This window comes from Megalops cyprinoides, chromosome 4 (genome assembly GCF_013368585.1).
Source record: "Megalops cyprinoides isolate fMegCyp1 chromosome 4, fMegCyp1.pri, whole genome shotgun sequence".
NCBI lineage: Eukaryota > Metazoa > Chordata > Actinopteri > Elopiformes > Megalopidae > Megalops > Megalops cyprinoides.
In genome coordinates, this window is record NC_050586.1 from 46194062 (window position 1) to 46213638 (window position 19577).

The following is a 19577-nucleotide window of genomic DNA, read 5'->3' on the forward strand; positions in this document are numbered from 1 at the left end:
GGGGGTGGGGGGAACGACACACTTTGTGAATGCCATATAATTACATTATTAAGAGCGTGGACCGTTACGCCCTTTCGGTTCCATCTAGATCCTGTCTGTGGTGACAATGCCACACACAAGGGCACCAAGACAGAATCCCAGCAGGGATTCACACAGTACCTGTTTGGTGTTCTGATTAATGCAAAGCGCCTAAACTGATGAGAAGCCTTGCACCTCGCCTAAAGAGAGAAGCATTCCCAGCCTCTGGTACTCAACTAAAGCACCCACAGCTTTCTAACGCCTCGCTAATTTACTCGCTGAGAGGTTAGTTATGTGACGCCCTGTTGGGACACAGCAGCGAGCCATATTAATTAGGCGATGCTGGGCTGATGAGGCAGGCAGTGGGAGCTCTTCCTTATCGTTATCTGGGTATCTCAGTGACACCTCCCTGGGACTGCACTCAGGAGAGACATGAAAATATTTCCCTCTCCATGATAGTAATTACTAATCATTTCCAATATTATTCACCTGCTACTTTTGCAGTCAAATTATTTTTATGAGAAATTCAGTTAGTTGTGCTGTACAACTGTTATATGTTCTAAGCCATTAGAGCATACAACAAACTAAAATAATGTTCTATTTAATTATATAATATCAAAGTAACAAACATCAGGGTAGGAAATAATCTGGCCTGAATTCTAAATTTGTTTACATTACAAAGAAAATATAATCTGAATTTACCTCCTTTCATGGCATGATCCTAGCATTCACAGTGAGGGCAACATGGTTAACCCCCATGCAAGAGCTCTGTTACACGTGCCAAACACTTCTCAATCAACCTCTTTGATCCTGGCTGAGCAACCTGGTGGCTCTAAACCAAATACTTTCCCTGGAGGTTCATTTTAAAATTAAACACACTGATTTCCACAGCATCTACAATGAATTTCAACATGATGCATATACTTTTTATGCGAACAGTAATCTTTTCATTATTTACCCCATATATCCCACACTTACAGATACACCCATATAACCATGAGCACCATATGGAGAGGTGCCCTACCCTGACCTACCCTTTGTCCTTGGCATGTACATCTGCTCCGTGCTGTAACAGGAGCTGAACAATTCGGACCCGGTTGTACCCAGCCGCCAGGTGCAGGGGGGTGGACTAGAAGAGAAACAAGAGAGGGATATGTGCTCAGTAGCGCCCACGAAAAGATGAGCTGTACTACACACAGTGGCCTCTAGAGGGCTGGGCCATGGTGAGAGTAATCAGCTGACCACTGTATAGTGGCTTCATAAATCTGAAATCAGTGTCAGTGCTGTTCATGTTTGTGGCCCAGAGGATCATTGGCTGTCTCTAAGTGACAGTGCAGACTCAGCCACTCCTGGGGGGTTTGAAAATTACACTCCTCTCACAAGAACTGCAGCTGTATGTGAGGACTTTCCCCTCACAGACAGGGAAAGGGACAGTCCCTTCCTCAATATGCACCAGGACCTCAAAACTTTATTTGAAACTGCTACAGCCTCAGTGTCACATTCACTTTACAAGTTACTTACAGAGGGGTAGAATTTCTGTACAAGCAAAAATTACAAAGAAAACTGAGTTTTTCACAGCTGGGGAGAGCCGTGGCAGGACAGCAAGTTTGTCCACACAATAATCTGAGCTGCACCTTTCAGGGACACTAACTAGGTGACTTCAGACAATTTCCCTCCATAAAAACAATGAGTACAATTTGAAAGGCAAACTGGATTGGAAAGCAAGCACTGCGCATGTATTTGAATTGGGTTTGGGAAAGTCTGTTCCCAAATAGGCAGAAGTCAGATCTCAGAAAGTTTGAAAGGGCTCCTAATAATGATATACATGAAATGGTTTTGGAAGTAAAATCTGTACCTGTGTGTGTGTGCGTGTGTGTGTATGCGTGCACATGTATGTGTTTGATTACGTGTGCACTTTTGAGTATAAGAAAGAGTAACTGCAGTTTTTGCTAATGAAGGCAACCCTCTCAGCAAAACAAAACATAACCAAAGCCTTGAACACACAGTACAATTTTAAACTCGCTTCTCAGGTAGCAATGAACACAGGCATTACGAGTCTACTGGTGATGTCAACACTGTAGCGTGTTGGATATTGTGAGCAGTCAGTAGCTCCACTTGAATTTCTGGCAAGTCAGACAACACCTGTCAAGCTCACACTGAGTGTCAGGTTTCAGGAGTGGACCTTTTGAGGAGGACTGCTAACAGTTAATGAAAAATGACCATTCAACAACATAATGCTTTTGGGAGGTGTTTCCACGAAGCTATTCTTTACAGAATTTTAACAACAAAAGAATAAAAAATAAAAAATCTGGGTGCTGTTGAAGAAGAAAGACACAACGGCAACAAGGCAGGAGCATCAAGGCAATAAAAAAACAAAAACACAGTAGACAGAATTAGAAGATGGTGAACTTATTGAGCTGTGGCAAGGACAGGAGTTTTTATGCAGACTGTGGAAATTGTTGCCATGGACTGACGCTGACGCGCAGTTCAATGGCACGATCTCAAAACTCGGATGGTATTTCAGCCCCGTCTCCAACGATTCCACAAAAGGAAATAAAGTCCAATGACAGTGGAAAAATCCAATGTGGCAGGTAGAGTCGCAGTGCGCTTGCTTACGATTTCAGAAAATCGTAGTGTGTGTTCTAGGCTTGAATGCAGAAAGAGGAAGTAACACAAAGCATTACAACACACAGTGGCCCAGCCTTTTCTTATCAACAGACAGATAAGTAGCATAGCAAAATACTGTATCACACAATTAGCATTCGTGCGCTAGCATTTGAGGTCAGAGAGACAAAATAAGAGTAGGGGACTTGCACGGCAATCAGACAACCAGAACAAGCTCAGTGTGGTTGCAGGAAAGAAAAGGAACTTCCACAAACTTGCAAATTGTGGAAAAAGCACTCTGATCATCCTGCTCTGGATGGGGGTGGGGGTGGGGTTTTAGGGGGGGGAGTGACTGACAGAAGAGGAGAGTGAGTGACTGACAGAAATGGGCCAATGAGATCAAGGCACCATCAACAAATGATACTTTTTTCCCCCAGAATTCTTTCATTGCTAGGATTGCCCATCTAAAGGAACATAGGTTTCAGCCCACAGAAACTGGGATACAAACCACAAACATTCATTTTGTCCGACAGAAATTGACAAGATGCAGAAACAGGCTTTTTTGTGCATGCTTATTATAAATGAAAGAAAGAAATGACTTAAAAATTAAAGTGGCTCAAGCTTTGGAGTGGAGGTAGGGCTACAGAGGGGGTTAGATGGTGCAGAGCAGAGGAGAAGGAAGGGCAGTATTAACAGCAGGCAATGTGGAATTTGGAACTCCTCTGGGGGAGGGAAGGCACCTTCCCGGCCCTGCCCAAAGCAAACAGGAAGGTTGGCTGATAGATGAAGAGCAACTAGCAAAAAGACCCAAGTTCATAATGTGCATTTAAGAGTCAGAGCCAGCTTATTGGTAAATAAAATATCAAAACAAATTAAATGATTAAAAAAGTCACAATAGTGCATCAATCTAAGAACTGTTATTGAAACAAACTTACCAGCATTTTTTGGGATGTCGACTGATAGACAATGTTGCCAGAAAAAAAAAAAACAAACAAAAAAGGTGATAAAACGATAGCATCATGTTATTATCTCAGCAAGAAAACAGCATCTTTCTACAGATATCAATTAGTCAAACGCAGAAAAATTAATGTAGAATATAACATAAAATATGTGTTTTTTTTTTCTCCTTCCAATAACGTGCGTTAAAATGGAAGTGACTGGAGGCATAGTATTGACATTAGATGCAAGCACCACACCCAGTCTAAACCTGTTAGCAATTTACAGGGGGCCTTGTATTACACCAGCACCAATTTCTGATGGCTGAGCAACCTAGAGAGAAGAGGGGGTTGGGCATGTTACTGAAATGCACAATAGCTGTGCATTTTATTTAACAATAAAATTCAAAATAAGGAAGCAAATAAAATAAAAAACAGCAGCATTTTCTTCACTTCCACATGTGCATTTGTAAGCCATATTGCTGAAAGGGAAACAATCACTCAATATGTACATTTCACCAAACCCTGAAGGTGATTATGTGCAACTACCATATGCACCATATACAATACTTTTAATAACTAATAACTATTACAGATGGCTTCCTTACCCATCTCTGACCTATCATTTGAAGTCACAAATCTATTAATTGATTGATTAACTGCTTAACTTTGGGAAAATATGCCTGTCTGTAATTACAACACACTGGACACTCACTCTACTACATTTTCAAATGTGACTGTTCTGAAGTTTACTTCCAAATGACTGTTTGCTTTCGCTAAACACTGGTACTGTTCTTAGTAGTGTGGAAGAAAAAAAGCATCACTTAGTCTCTGACTTCTAAAGCTTTCCTGTGGAGAGTTCGCCAGCTTTCCTAGAAACAATCACAATGACATCACCCAGTGCCAGAAGCACAGAATTTAGTACTCAGTCTCCTCTCCCTTTACTGCGCTAAAAGCAACAAAACAACAAATCAATCTGCTCCCTTGAAGGGGAAAGGGTTCGCAGCCAAAAACAGACAGAGGGGTACACATGTACACCTAATAAATGACGCAAGAACCTTGTCCCCTGACTGGAGTTGGGCAATGCTGGGAATGGGGTAACAGCAGAAATAGGAGAGAGGGTTTGAGAAGTTTGAGAGTGCCTTTGTTGCTGTTCAGCAGAATGCCAAAGGTGTACCACCTTCTGCCCCCGATCCACCTTTTCCTCTACTTCTTTCTTCTGATGTTTTTCCTTTATTTATTTATTTTTATTCGAAACTGTAAATGGTAACCATGCCGACAGGATGATCACCGTCTGCCCCTGGTTGCCATGGTGCCAGATTGTGCTGTAACGACCATGAATTTGCTTGCAGTCAGAGTTTTGACAAAAACCCCACGCTCTTGCTGAGTTACCCACACTAGTGGTGTCACTTGTACAAGTGTTCCTTTAAAAACATCTGAGATGGGGACGAACTGACAGAGACTCCAAGCCAGATTTGATCCAATTTGCTTAATTCCAGTAGTTTCATTTCATTTGGTGTGTAGTACATTACCAAACCTACACAGAGACACAAGCTCCGAGGCCAAGTTCAACCCTTAATGCATTCATGTGCACAAACTACCACAGACTCACTCCAGCACCAGGCTGAGTGGATCAATACATGTCACACATCACTCCTTGCTCAAATGATTTCTCATTGCAGAAGGGATATGACCTTCCCAGTTGCCACTACTCTGGTTGTTATACAGCATAGGCTATTGACCACAGACACGCACTCCCATAATAAAGCAGCCCATTCTATATGCATGCACTTTACATACCATTAACTGCTGGCATATTTTTTAATAATCCCATCATCATCCCTCTCTTCAGGGAACGACTTTATTATGCCCACAACTGAAAGAGTACAAAGATTATTACTATTATCATCAATACAGACACTCACACTCGCCAGCTCAACAGTGAATTATCAAAATGTTTAACCCATATGTGTTCTGTGATATAAGAAGTTCTTTCCTGGATACGCTACATCTCTTCAAAATAAATCACAGGAAAACTACTCCAGGGTTCAGTGGAGGAAAGTATTTTCAGGGAAAAACAAAAACAAACAATTATTGAATAAACCAGCATTAAGTCAAAAAAATGGGCACTGTGTATGATGTGAAGTGTATGCCACCATCTGTTATGAAAAATTAAATGCTCCACTGCCACTGACCAGAATTTTCTGAAAATGTCATAAAAATAATTTCACACTGTTTAATATAAATTTTCAGTCATGTCAGAGCTCAGACTCTTGTCTATAGGTCCTGCAAATTCATCTTGCTTCAACAGCTTGAGGCACAGCACTTGAATACAGTGTTTGGTAAGTTCTGTGTACAGAGCTATTACTTTAGTTACACAGCAGTTGTGAAGACCTAAATTTCTGACCAGACATGTCAGTTGCCTCAAGCACATCTGTATAGGTTATCCTACATAAAATGTATGTATACTCCAAGCACCACATGTAGCCGACTTTGGTGCTGGTAGTGACTGAAAAAATATGCGTCATATTAAATCTTGTGTTAAAAGGGAGGCTTACCATCTGTGCTGGATAAAATGTTTGCTTTACTGAACCAAACAGCCATCTCTTAATCCATATGTCAATATACAGTATGTGTATTATTTTAGTGTCAACTTGTCTGTGGTAATTACAAACAGTCAGGAAGACATTGTGCCCCACACAGTAAAGATGACAACAGTACTGATCCCCAGAGTTCAGTTAATTCAGGGAATGAACTGAAACTCAATTAATGAACTGAAAACCGGGCATTGTTTTTTTCAATTAATGAACTGAATTTTGTTTAATTCAAATACTGCTGATCACACCAACCATCAGACAGAAAGGGAAACATCAATGATCTATCACGTAGAAAAAAAACAAGACTCTGAGACCTTGGGACATCAAGGGCTAAGACTCCACACCAGTGGAGTGAGGCTGTAAAGACATTCTTTGAAGAAACAGGTGGCTGAGTGTCAGGTACATTGCGGTCAGTGTCAATCTGGTTGACAACAGCGGTGACGTAGATGTTCTGCATCATCACCAGCAGTGACAATATGACAGCCTGTGAACTGTCATTAGAAATTCTCTCTGTGTTTGTAGAGAAGACGATTCTCTCGAAACAGCTGCTTACTAACTCTGGGGTTCATCAAATCCTGTAGGTGCAAGCATGCCTGGATAGGTCACAGATGTGCAAACGGACACAAATTGCACTTCCAAAAGTTTTTTGCAGCTTCCAAAGTGTTTCCAAAAAGTGCTGAGCTGAGGGGTGAGACAAACTGAATAAAACTGACATTAGACAGAACAAACATGGATAAAAAGAAAAGTGAGAAGGGAAGAGAAAATCAAATTCTCTTTCCCCACAACTAACACAGGGCAGCCTGGGCATTGTCATCTCTTCCATAGACACATTTCTGCAGTGGAATGTCAGCAAGCAATGAGCTGGGTGATGACTGCCTCCAACCCCAATCACATGATGATACAGAAAGACAGAGCATGAGAGTGATGGCGAAAGTCGCAAATTCACTGAACAAGAGTGAGTAAAAAGCAAAACAACCATGGTAGAATGCAGAAAAGTGAAGCCTCAAACCTCCGTCTGACAGGGAACACTGTACCATGGATGAACAAGCTCTTGCTAAACTAATACAGAGACCCAAGTCTTCACAAACTTCAGCTGAGCAAGCGTCGTTGAAGAAAGATGTGACAGCCCTGTTAGGCTGCTGACAACAAAGGCTGAGAGACAGAGGGAGGAGAAACTCCAAGAGTCTGCAACACACTTCTACTCAGGGGCAGCTTCCGATTTATAGACGATGATATGGAAGGCTAGCAATCTAGTCAGGAAAGCTAGTGTTTCCAGCTAAGGCTTGACACAGGGGTTAATGCCATTTGCCTACATTCACAATGCTATGGAGGTGATTTTGGGGCTGACACCCAAATACAATAAAGGCAATGTGCACAGTATGTGTCCAGCCAGAACCTCACCAGGATACACTGACATTACATGCTACAAATTCCCATAATGCTTTTCTTGGGTAAGTCCCTCTGTAACTCTAAATGATCTCTCACTTGCTGTTAAGCGCAAGAATTACTGAAGAAACTGTGGAAAGGTAAATCTAAATTCATATAGTTATGAAAAAATGCATTTTAGACTATATAACTTCAAGCTTTTTACCACTTAATATGAATCAGTGAGATTAAGACAGTTTATTATTCTCTCGCTCAAGTCAATATAAATTTAAGATGGATGTTCGTTCCATATTCATGAACTCATTTAATGTGTGCGGCTACAGACTACCACCGGTCCTTTTTAAAAACCCAGCCAGTGAAAGCAACAATGTCATTACTGTGAACAACAAAGCTGAACACTAGATGCTGCATGAATCTGAAGAGGTGGATTTGAAGCAAAGGGCCAAAAAGTGGAAAATAAAAATTCACTTTTCAAAGGCACCACACTGCGGCACTGAATGCAGAGAGTAGTGATCGCTGCTGCGGAGGCCACTGCAACGCCAGCATTGGCTGCGCCTTTTCCGAGTTGGAGGACGGGACAATATTCTAAGCCCATCTGCAACATGGACAATCTCTGCCAGGGGCGGCTGCATGGACCGAAAGAATGAGGACACTTAAACAATGGATTTCACTGTGCCATCGGTAAGATTACAGCAACTTTCAGATTTGCCAGAGGAGGCAGATTAGCTCATCAGGGCTATTCAAGATTTGGAAATGGAAAAAAAAACAGTGAAGGTAGGAGGACAACTACTATGAAACGATTAACCCACAAAATAGAGAAAGGGGGCAATACACACATATTTCCAAAAGGTGCGTTGTAGTAGCCTCATTATGGTCATAGACCTTGAATATATGTTGCGCACCACATGAAAATTCGCCCTGAAACTGAATCAATACAAAATATGAGGGCACATATACACCAAGCTGCACAGCTGTGCAGTTTACCCTTTGTGGGAAGAGGAAATGTAAATTGCCACACATCTCTGTTCCAATGTACCCATTATGACTTTTAGTGCAGATTTTTCTCTCAGGATGCCACCAAACAAACAATTCTTAATACTACAGACCAAATCTAGTGTTATCCATGCCTCTTGGGAGAGCTACAGAAACATTTTACTCATAATTACAACTTCATCAAACGGCAGTCAAAATTAAATGCAAAAGTTTATCCTTCTGAATCTGGAAATAACTGCCTGTGTATAAGTGATGCACATCTTTGATGACGATGACCATGTTCCTTCTGTAACCTTGTGGCAGTGTTTTTCTGTGTGACAATGGTGGAAAGGAAAAATGAATGCTAGATACTGTATGCTATCCATCTGCAACATGTGCAAAGACAGGCCAACATGGCGCTGTGTGAACACCAGTGGTAGAAGCAGGGGACTGGAATTACAAAAACCAAGTGAAAAGGCAAAAGCAGTGGCACTGAGCCACACGTGATGTGTGCCGCCCACTGGCACAGTGACGGCTGCCGTGGTGGTGCCTTACCTTGCGCCCGTCGCTTGCGTGACAGTTGACATTTAAGGGAGTGAGCAGTGCCATGAGCTTCTCTTCATTTCCACTCCTGAAGCAAGACAGCAATTCATAAACAACAGGGGCAGAACAAAGCACACCACTCAGAGTGTTAGTCATAGGAGAGAGGGGGAGACAGATAGAGAGAGCTTTAAGCAGAAGAGGAATTTTTCAACTTGAAACAGAAACAACGAAAGGAAGATACAGGCAGAACTCCTGAAGCCAGACACGAGTTTTAGAAACAAAGCAACAGTCATTCACAGGAGAGAATGAGAGAGGGAGAGTGAAACAGAGAGAAAGAGCTTGGGGAAGGTTTTTTTCCAGGTTTTTTTTCATGGGTTGTAAAACACTGTCACAGGTTGCGGTTTGAGTAATGGTTCTTAAGTCATGAGCCCACCATTCCAAACCTGGAAACACTCATCTCCCTGGCTGAGAGCTACAAACACGTCTGCCCATCCTGAGTTGGGACAAGTGTAACCAAACAATGTATAGTTTACACTCTGTGTCAGAACACCGAGATGCTTTCGGTAACCCTGAGATCACGAGACTCATTTGAGGCATGAGTGCTGGACTGCGTGACGGGGGAAACAGGTATACAGACAGACAGGTGTGAGGAGCTTCTGTTGCACTGCTCCTTTTGGGGTTGATATGTTTAATCTGGTGGCTGATTCCCTCTATTTCACCATTCCCTCTGTGCAGTGGCCCTTAGTCCTGCTGCTCTCGTCTGTCTCCCCCTCTCAAGCTGCACCGGCCAAAATGACCCTCTTCATTCTGTATTCTTTTTGAGTGTTGTTTTTTTGTTCTGGGGAAGAACACTCTGTCCTCAGGTTGCCTTTTCAAGCCTCAGCTGCCTTGGACCACCAGACCAGGCATCTTAGACTGCTAGACCAGGGAACTTTAAACTGCAAGACCATGTGCAACATGTATACAGTTTATTATATATATAATATATAAGCTGACCAGGTACACTATTTTATCGTATATGTATTATGTAACGTATATAACGTATTATAGATAGATAGATACATGTTACACTTTACTTAAGTTTATACATACACATTTTACTTTTGTATTTATTTATAACTTTTGGTGCCAGGGCCTGGAGACAAATTTCATTTTGTACTGAGAGCCCTGATACATGAGTATACATTCAATATATTAGAGACATGCAGGAGGCCATCCATGATTCCATTAGGGCTATGTTTGAGCCCCCTCCTGAAGAGAAGGAAGGCACCAATTTATTCCTGATGTGGTCAATGCCAGCAGGCACAGTAGCTTCCTCCAGGAGTGGCAGCTCAGGGTAGCTCCGGACGGCCTTGTGACGCCAGCCAGCCCAAGCACTGACTTCTCGCTGCTGTGAAGTTAAGGTAAACTCCTTCACCCTCCGGCGTGACTAGAGAACCACGGGACCCGGGTGGCTGATTAAAGGGAGAGCGTGACCCTGCCAGCCTGGGAGCTGTGTGATGATGATACTGTAAAATGCTAACAAGGTACGAGCGCCTGTCTGGACACACGCTGGTTCCACTACTGGGTGCCGAGGGGGGGGGTGTGAAAACATTTCTGCTTGTTGGCTCTGGCAGTGATTTATAAATATGCGGTGCGCGCTCGGTTAAACTGTACATTCAGGCTACCCACGTGATCAAACTGATGGTAAACAGTCCCCCCGGCACACTGATGCACACCTACGCACAGAGTCGACAGGCTAAGGGAGGAAAAGAGAGAGAGAGAGAGACAGTGAGGGAGAAAGAGATAGAGAGAAACAGAGAGGGAGAGAGAGGAGAAGAAGAGAGGAAGAGAGGAAGGAAGAAAAAAAGGGGGAGGTAGAGTATGTACTCACCGTGCTGCTTCAAGGAGTTCATCCTTCTTGTATTCACCTAAGTGATTGCAAAAAATCATGGCGTGAGAAACAGGTGATGGGAAGAGACACAACAGCAGCAGCAGCAGTGAGGAGGCTCAGTCACAGGGTGGCGAGGGGCAAGCAGCAACACAATACAGTGATGGGTTTTAACCACATGCGCAGACAGTCACACATGCGCGCACACTCCCACACATATGCGCACACACCCCCCACACAGAGGATCCTTCTCTCTCTCTCTCTCTCTCTCTCTCTCTCTCTCTCTCTCTCTCTCTCTCTCTCTCTCTCTCTCTCTCTCTCTCTCTCTCTCTCTCTCTCTCTCTCTCTCTCTCTCTCTCTCTCTCTCTCTCTCTCTCTCTCTCTCTCTCTCTCTCTCTCTCTCTCTCTCTCTCTCTCTCTCTGGAAGTGCAGAGAGAGGGCCGATAGCTCACACCCCTTTGGAGCAACGCAGCCATGACGTTGCAGCGGTGTCGCGGGCACCTTGGAGACGGCCATCACGGTGGCACCAAGTCCTGCTCCTTCATCGAGCTGTCCCCTCCCCCCCATTCAGAGCTTTCCTGCATTAGTGCACACTCAGGAGGGAGGGAGAGCCTACGCACGTGTGTAGTACGCGCAGCTTAAAAATAAATGGGCTGGACAACCCTCCTGCCCCAACCCAACTCTCCTCTCAGCCGAGGTGTCCTATCATCCCACCCCCCCAGCACCAAAAATCTGGATCTCCCCAGGATATGGGAGAGGGCATGAGGGGTGGGACTGAAACGAAACACAAAAACACAAATAACAGAGAAGTACCAGACAGACTACATATCTCCTCTCTAGAGCACCCACAGGAAAAATTGTACTCCCTTACTAGTTTAATCTGATCCCACAGAAACCCACCTTTAACCATTCATTCTATTCACTGCCTGACGGATAAACACAAAGGGGCATTCACATAACACATGATGTGATCTACTGCTGAGGTTATAGGATCACCTGGACCTGATTTCAGATTGCCTGGACTCCCTGCTTAACTGAGGACTGTAACTGAGACATAAGGCATGGGGGTGCGGCTTCCCCCCTGTGCCCAGCCTAAAGCTGTCCACAGGAACCTTTACAGCTGATTTACACAGACGCCCCCATTTCCCGCGCAAATGCTGACGTTGATGAAAAGAGGACTGGGGCATGGCAGAAACCGGCACACGCCGCAGCGGCCCCCACAGGACTGGAACGGCACACCCCTGACCAAGGGGAGCACTCATGCAGACAATGGATCACTGCAGATGAACCCAAGTAGAGGAAAAGAAATAAGGAACGCCTTTTAGGAATCTGGGGAGGTGAAAGACTTTACCCTTTCACAAGTACAGTAACACTAGATTGGAAAAATTGTAGCTAATTTTGTGCGGCGGTGAAAACTATGAGAAGCTTAATAACGATAATGAAAACATAACAAACCGTGTAACATAACATGCTCACTACATAGCATAAAATAAGCGAAAGAGTTAAATACCAAAACACTAAAGAGTAACCGCTATGTGCGGCCATGCTGAATTTTTTCATGAGCGTGATCTGTGATGCAGTAGGCACTTGCTTCCAGTGATGTAAAGAGGATCTGCATCACAGATCACGTGCACAGGAATTCTGACACAGTAGTATCTGCCTCCCTCAAATCAATCCCTACTAATTTCTCACTAGGAACAAGACTGTAATGTAAACTGAGTGCTGATTGGCTGAAGATAATGCTAGACTGTTGGGCACTATGACAGTTGGGTAACATGAATAGACTTTTCTCATCTCAATGATTTGACAGCTGTCTTAGAGGTGTGCTCTGTGTGACTATTGCCATCACTCTGACAGAAGACAACCAATATTTCAGAATGCAAACTACATGTGTCAGAAATTAATAAGGACTGGTAAACTGATATGCTTGAGCCCAACGGCACTAAATAGATCATAACCACCTATGAACTAAACGCCCCTTTAAAAGAGAAAAAACTGATCTGATATGAATGGAACACCCCCAGTGAAAACCAAGGCAATTATAAAGCTAAAATAAAACAAGCAATTCCTGACATTTGCAAATTATCAGATAATGATGATGTGTCCCTGTGCACAAATAAATGCACTCACTAGAAATGCTTCCACATGGGCGTTGGTATATTCCAATGATCAGGGGGCTATCCATTGAAAAGCACATTTTTTGCGCAAGGCTTCTGGTTTATATATTCACTGGAAGAGAGTGCTCTGGCTTGCACTAAGGCTTATGTCATTCAGCGGAAGAGGGAGGTCAGGTTCTAGGCATATGGCATGTTCAATACAAGCATCCCATTTCATTTTCCAACAAAGTTCTCCTTCAACTGCAACATTTTCCTTTTTAAAGGTAATTAGCTGTGTGGTATCAGATTCACTTCACTCTGCATCTCATATACAACAGCTATGAGACAGGAGCTCATGTTTTGCAAATATATAAGAATAACAGCACAATGTGTGTCTCTCTCTCTGTATGTGTGTGTTCCAAGTATTGCAACACAGGAATTAAGTAGGACTCAAGGCTAAGACATTATTAAGTGAGAGACTAATGTCACATTGTGATTGGCGGGGCTCTGAAATATTGCTGACAGTATGGAACCAGGGAAAGGACAGAGCAGAATTACAGAGGAATGCTTACATCACCTTCCGCTGGTCCGCATGCATCGCATGTCATCAATTCCTCATTGAAATTCATTTCAATAATTTGCAAAAGCGGCACATTGGAGAAGGGAAAGATAACGAGAGCCGAGGGCAGGGCACAATTGATGCCATTTTGCAATGGAAATCTATGCAGCTGCAGCGCAGAGATTCTTCCTGAAGAAGCCCCTTGGAATCTTTTGACAGATCGCACGCCGTGTTTAGCCTAATGGCTTGTTTCAACTTCTCCAATGCCTCGGCAGCAACTCCAACCTGCCGCCTCTGTGCAGCTGGGATTTGCTGTGCTTTTAAGAGGGCCGAGGTGAGGTTGACAGGAGCACGAAAACACTTTGTATACCATGTGCCGCCCCGCTTCCCCGAGAATTACGCTGGCTCTGTGGCCGAGGGAAAAACAGAGAAAGACAAACTGAACATTAACGCTTTTTACAAAACCTCTCATTCACAGTAAAGTGAGGAAATGACCACCAGGGATCGGTTCGGGCTTGAACCTGAGGCTGTAAAAACATCCCCCAACCCTCACTTAACCAAACCACAGGTTTAACAACCTTGCCACCCCCATGCAACTTGACCGTCATCAGACGCCAAACGGGGAGGACTAGTTTGTTCTTACACACACACTTATGTTAGCACAGGTTTGGCATTGTGCTTTCCTGGAGTGCTTGTTCATTGCTTCTATTCTGAGATGTGTTTTGCATGCTCAACTGGAAATGTGTATCGGGGCGGGCAAGATTTACTGCAACCTAATCATAAACTCCAGACAAATAATCTGCACAGAACGTGTCCCCCTGCATGGAGTGACAGTAATCAGGTGGGAATTAAAATAAACTCATCATGTTCGTTTTTTTATGGTAACGGCGACGAGCAGCTCGGGGGAACGCAGTGTCACAGTCCTTTATACAATTGACATGAGTGAGAGACAGAAACGCTGCACGCAAGCATGGGATTCTCTGCATGGTTTCCCAAATTCTTTTAAATCTCCCCGTCTGTAATACGTTTTATACAAAAGAAATGTTTATGTGTGCTTATGTAGCAAACCATTAAATGGAGTAACTGGAAGGCACAACTGGAAGCTATACATCAAAAATCCATGAAAACCGCTTCTTGCTCCGTGAGATTTTCAAAACCTGCTTTACGACAGTGTTGGTCGTTTTTGAACTCAGTAAGGAAGGCAAGATGAGTTTAACATTATCACACCATTATATGCCTTTTCTATTCATTTGAGTGTTCATTAATACACGATATGTTTGTGGACACACAGAAAGCCAGCAGCTGCAGAGGAACCCCGTGAATGTCTCTGGGATCTAGCAGAGTGGGTACTCTGTCTCCAGCCGATTACGCGGATGTGGCACAGAGTGTTACAGTGATCTGTAGAAGGGCTGCCACCTGGACTTAAAGTGGTGATGACTGCAACGATCTTTCAGCAAGTCCCTTTAGTTATTACTAAATGCAATGAGCCTTCGTTTCTTCAGGTGAGTGGAAGCCGTTAAGACTTTGCAGAAGTCCATCTATAGAGTCAACAGAAAGTCATACAGTCCCTTTACAAGAATGGTAACGAGATAACATGGACAAGGAAGCTTTTGTTCAATGATTACACACATGACAAGATCAAGTCTGCTCGACACGAAAAGCTTGAAGCCTTCAGGAATGTTTTCCATTAACTGGTTACCAAAATTGCAGATATTTTCTTCTGTGGTCAGTGAAGAACTGTATGTGTAAATGAAGCATGATTATAATCCCCAAAGGACCTTCCTTCTGCATATTAACTATGCATATTTGCTCTCTCAAACAGATGTGCACTACAGGGACAAAGGATCTTAGCCAGTTCTCACAACAAGAGTTCTACTTTCCTCATTCTGAACACCCAAGAAGCCTTGCTGCTTAACGCACTCCAAATGGACTGAGAATCAGGATGTCCACTACTCAAGGTACAGAAGAAACACTGCAGACAAGAGGCATTACAACAGCCAGGAGACGTTTTTAAATCCGCCTCTCTGCTTTGAACCTATTCAACATTCATTTCAGCATCCTCTGAATCGAGTAGATCTCTCTTTAATCTAACATCTGGAAGATAAACAACCACCTAGATGACCAATCCCAGTTACTGCACCCATTTGCCTCCCTCTGCGTATTTTCCTCTCTGAAAGGCAGGGCCATTTTCTGCCTGTTGAGCAGTGGCAGGCATTGCAGAGATGTTTGTGCATGCTGAACGCCCCACTGCCTCAAACCTGCTGTCGCCGGCAGTTAAGACAGAGCTGGCGTTTTAAAAGCTGGCTTTGAACACAGTTGAGAGGAATGGAAGTTTGAGTCCCACAGCTGGGGAGCAAACCACACTCCTCACTCCCCCTCCCTGCCCCAGCTCTTTATTCATTGTTTGATAGGCCTATCTGTGCTCTCAGAGGCACCTGCTCGGGGATGGGTGGCTCTCCCAGGGACGCGTTCATCCACATCACACAGACGGTGCTCGTTTGTATGGGCGCGCGTTCATGGGCGTGACTGAGGTGAGGCCTGGCACCGGAAGACTCCACAGGCACAAGTCTTGGATCTGTTGAATGGAACGCAATCCTCACTGCGGAGACACAATGAAGTCTGCAACTAAAGTTACTGCCATTTTGCTTAACGTGAGAGACAAAGCAAATCATTTAAGTAAAAGTGAACGTAAACATTATAGAAGGAAGGCTCTAATGCAGATACTCTACTGACACAGGTAACTTCCAGAATAAAGGAAAAACCAACATGAAGTGTCTTAATACGGTGTTAGGCCACAAGCTGCCAGAATAGCTTCAATGTACCTTGGCATACATTCTACAAGTGTCTGCAACTCTAGTGGAGGGATGCATCACGTTGTTTTACGAGACACTCCTTCTTAGTGTTTTGTTAATCGTAAAGGAAAACTGTGTTTCAGGCCCCGCTCCAGAATCTCCCATAAGTGTTCAAATGGGTTGAGATCTGGTGACTGAGAATGCACCCCACACCACGACAGAACTGCCACAGACCTTCAGCAGGTGAAACAAACACTGAGGCCTACAGGTTTCTTTTGGCAGGTACCACACATGCACTCATCCACTTGTTGAGAACAAGGAAAAGGATAACTCATCTGATCATGACTTTTTTCCAGTGCTCAGCAGACCACTGCCTGTCTTACTCTCAAATGTGCATTTTTACCCAGCATTTTTATGCATATCCCTAAGCATGGTGGGATGTTAATTGCTTAATTAACCACACCTGTGTGGAAGCACCTACTTTCACTGCCCCTCATTTACTCAAGTGTTTCTTTTATTTTCACAGCTACCTGTACGTTCAGATATTTCAAAATGTACCCATTTAAATGCATTCATTCTACATGGTACCAAACCATCCCTTTAAGCAGTGTACCTCACTGCTCGGCTGAGTGAAAACATGGACATTTTTCAACTCTGGCATTTTCAAGCCGCTGCTAATTACAACAAATTGACTGGTGAGAAACAGTGACTGTTCCAGTTTCCTTCGCTCAGCTCCTCTGTGCTCCTGCACTGTAGTGTCTGTCCGCCATTGAGTGATGAACCAAGACAGGCTGGTCTATAGGTCAGAGAGCGCACCCAGCTCCACCAAAGTATCATACAATCAATTACCCTTGGTTTCCCTCTCTGCTTTCTGTACTGCTCCCTCCAATCTCTGAAAATGGAGTGACTTTTTCTGTGAATCTCAGCTTTCAAGGGAGAGGTGAGGAAAAACACCAGGATCAAAATCACACACAACAAATAAGCCTTGTTGACAGCAAAACTGTAATTTCCAATTAAATTTCCAAAAGTAGAGCTGCCATTTTCATTTCTGTGAGGAAAAAAAAAACAGACTAGCAAGTTCCCATCAGTCATGGAAGTTCAAAATGCAGTTAAACTGCAGCCCTTATGGCAGATTCTGCTCAGTGGGCTGCCACTTGCACACCCTATGTGGTCTCTAGCTGAAGTTGGAAAACGGCGTGAGGCAGAAGTAGTGGCACACTGCAGCAGCAGTAAAGCCTTAGCACGACAGCTGTGGGACTATAAATCAGCCCGGAGGCACACTTTAAGCTGGGGGGTTGTTCTAGCAGATTTCGATTAATTAGGTCTGGCAGTTGATTGAACACAAATGCCGTCTCAAAACAATTTACCTGCTATGAATCCGGTGCGAAAGATGTGTTGTTGGAAGTGTGCTCAGGCTAATGAAAACAAACAGGAAAAGGAATCTAAACTATTCAAAACATTTAGCCTTTAAACATTTTATTTGGACGGTTTAATGATGCTTTTACCAGTTGCTACATTTACTCTTCTGGGCCAACAGTTGCTAGAACTAATGTTAATTAAGCTATGTATCAATTTGCACTGCAATTTAAGGAGCACAAATGTGCAAGTGTGTTAAAGAAGTAAATTTACTTGTATTACTCAAAATACAAGTTGTCAAAAGCACTCTGCACTGTAGCTTAACGTTTGTCAAAGCACATGAAAATCAATATCAAATCGATATCAAATAGTTACTAAGTGAATACTTGTCTTTAAGCCAGTTCTAACCTCTGAGAGCTCTGTTAAACTGAAAGCAAAGAGCAGTGCCCTGCCTGATAGATCAGGGTTGGGAATTCCTGCTGTTTACTGCTGTCTGACTGAGTATTCAGGTTGGTCCTCTCAGCTTCCTCCAGGCTCCATCCACAAGAGGGCGTTTTTGCACCCAAGGCACCATTCTAGTGCCCACAGAGAAGTCAGAATAGCAGCTGAACTAATCCAGTTCCTTTACAGAAATCTCAAAATGCATTTTGTCAATACACTACAATAATCCCTGTGTGTAACTTGAAAGTATTCAGCATTGTTGAGGGAGAAAAAAAGACTTAGTGTGACATCTGACTCACTCATCAGACCATTCAAGCAAAAATTCCAATACCTCCATTTTTGTAGGTGAAAATTCCTGTACTGAAAAGCCAGGTACATTTTTTTAAGCAATGATTCACTTACACTGTCAGCATTGTCTCAGTTGCCGATGGTTGGTTTTCACCAAATAAAAAAATCACCAACTGCACAAATCCAAGCACTGCAGTTCAACATTTGTGATTTACAGACATACTCCTTTAATGCATGTCTACAGAACAAGTACAGGCAGCTAGCACAATATACTGGTGATTTAATGTGTTTACACCTTTTGCTCATTATCTGAAATGCACAGCTGTTTGACCTGTTCCGCCTTCTTTGGCATATCTCTGTTTAACTGTAACTCCTGAGCTCACAGTCAGGTTCAATGCTTCTCTCAGTCATGTGAAATGGCAGAATGATTCCCATTGACTGATTAATTTGATTGACATTCCTTCCTGGTTAATGAGGACTTAATGAAGCATTGAGTGGTTGAAACCTAATACATGTGACTTGAGAGCTTCTCATGCCCGAGTTAACTTCTACACAGAGTGTCATAAGCGAGGCAATCATGGCTCCTTCACAGGTCTCGGTTGAGCCAGAAAAAAATATTAATTTTGCCTTTGCGACCTTCCTCTGGCATGCATGGGTGGCCTATGAGCGTCCATCATCAAGATAATTAACTGGAGTTAATAATATCTCCTGCAATGCAGTCTCCATCTCTGTGAGCTGGACCTGTGAACCCCATTACTGTTGTCCCAAAGAGCACCAAATACACTGGCTTTGCTGAGCGTGGAGAGATGTGGCTTAATGAGAGGAAATGTGAAAATCTGAGATACTTTAAATATGCAAATGAGGCACCTGCTGACAACAGCGGGGGCACTGCCGGAAATGTTCAACCTCTACATTGCAGGAGTGTCTTTGGGTTGATGAAAATTCAGTGAGAAAACAAAGGGTGTTCAAATTTGAAAGCTGGCATTGGCAACCAAGGCCAAAGAAGGCTTTTGAGGACACATTCCAGTTTGATCCCATTACTGGGCTTTTGAAATCAGAGGAGCAATCAGGTGCACAATTTTTGTGGAAGTTTGAGGAAGAACACAGAGACCAAAGAGAA

The 19577-nt window shown here is 43.4% G+C and overlaps 1 protein-coding gene across 1 annotated transcript in view; it reads right to left on the reverse strand.

Moving 5' to 3' along the window:
• tnksb (tankyrase, TRF1-interacting ankyrin-related ADP-ribose polymerase b) overlaps positions 1–19577 on the reverse strand; it is a 109926-nt gene that overhangs the window by 35618 nt on the left and 54731 nt on the right. The window contains 3 exon segments of the mRNA XM_036527538.1: positions 1053–1147; positions 9068–9143; positions 10929–10965. Coding sequence (XP_036383431.1) covers positions 1053–1147; positions 9068–9143; positions 10929–10965 — 208 coding nt within the window.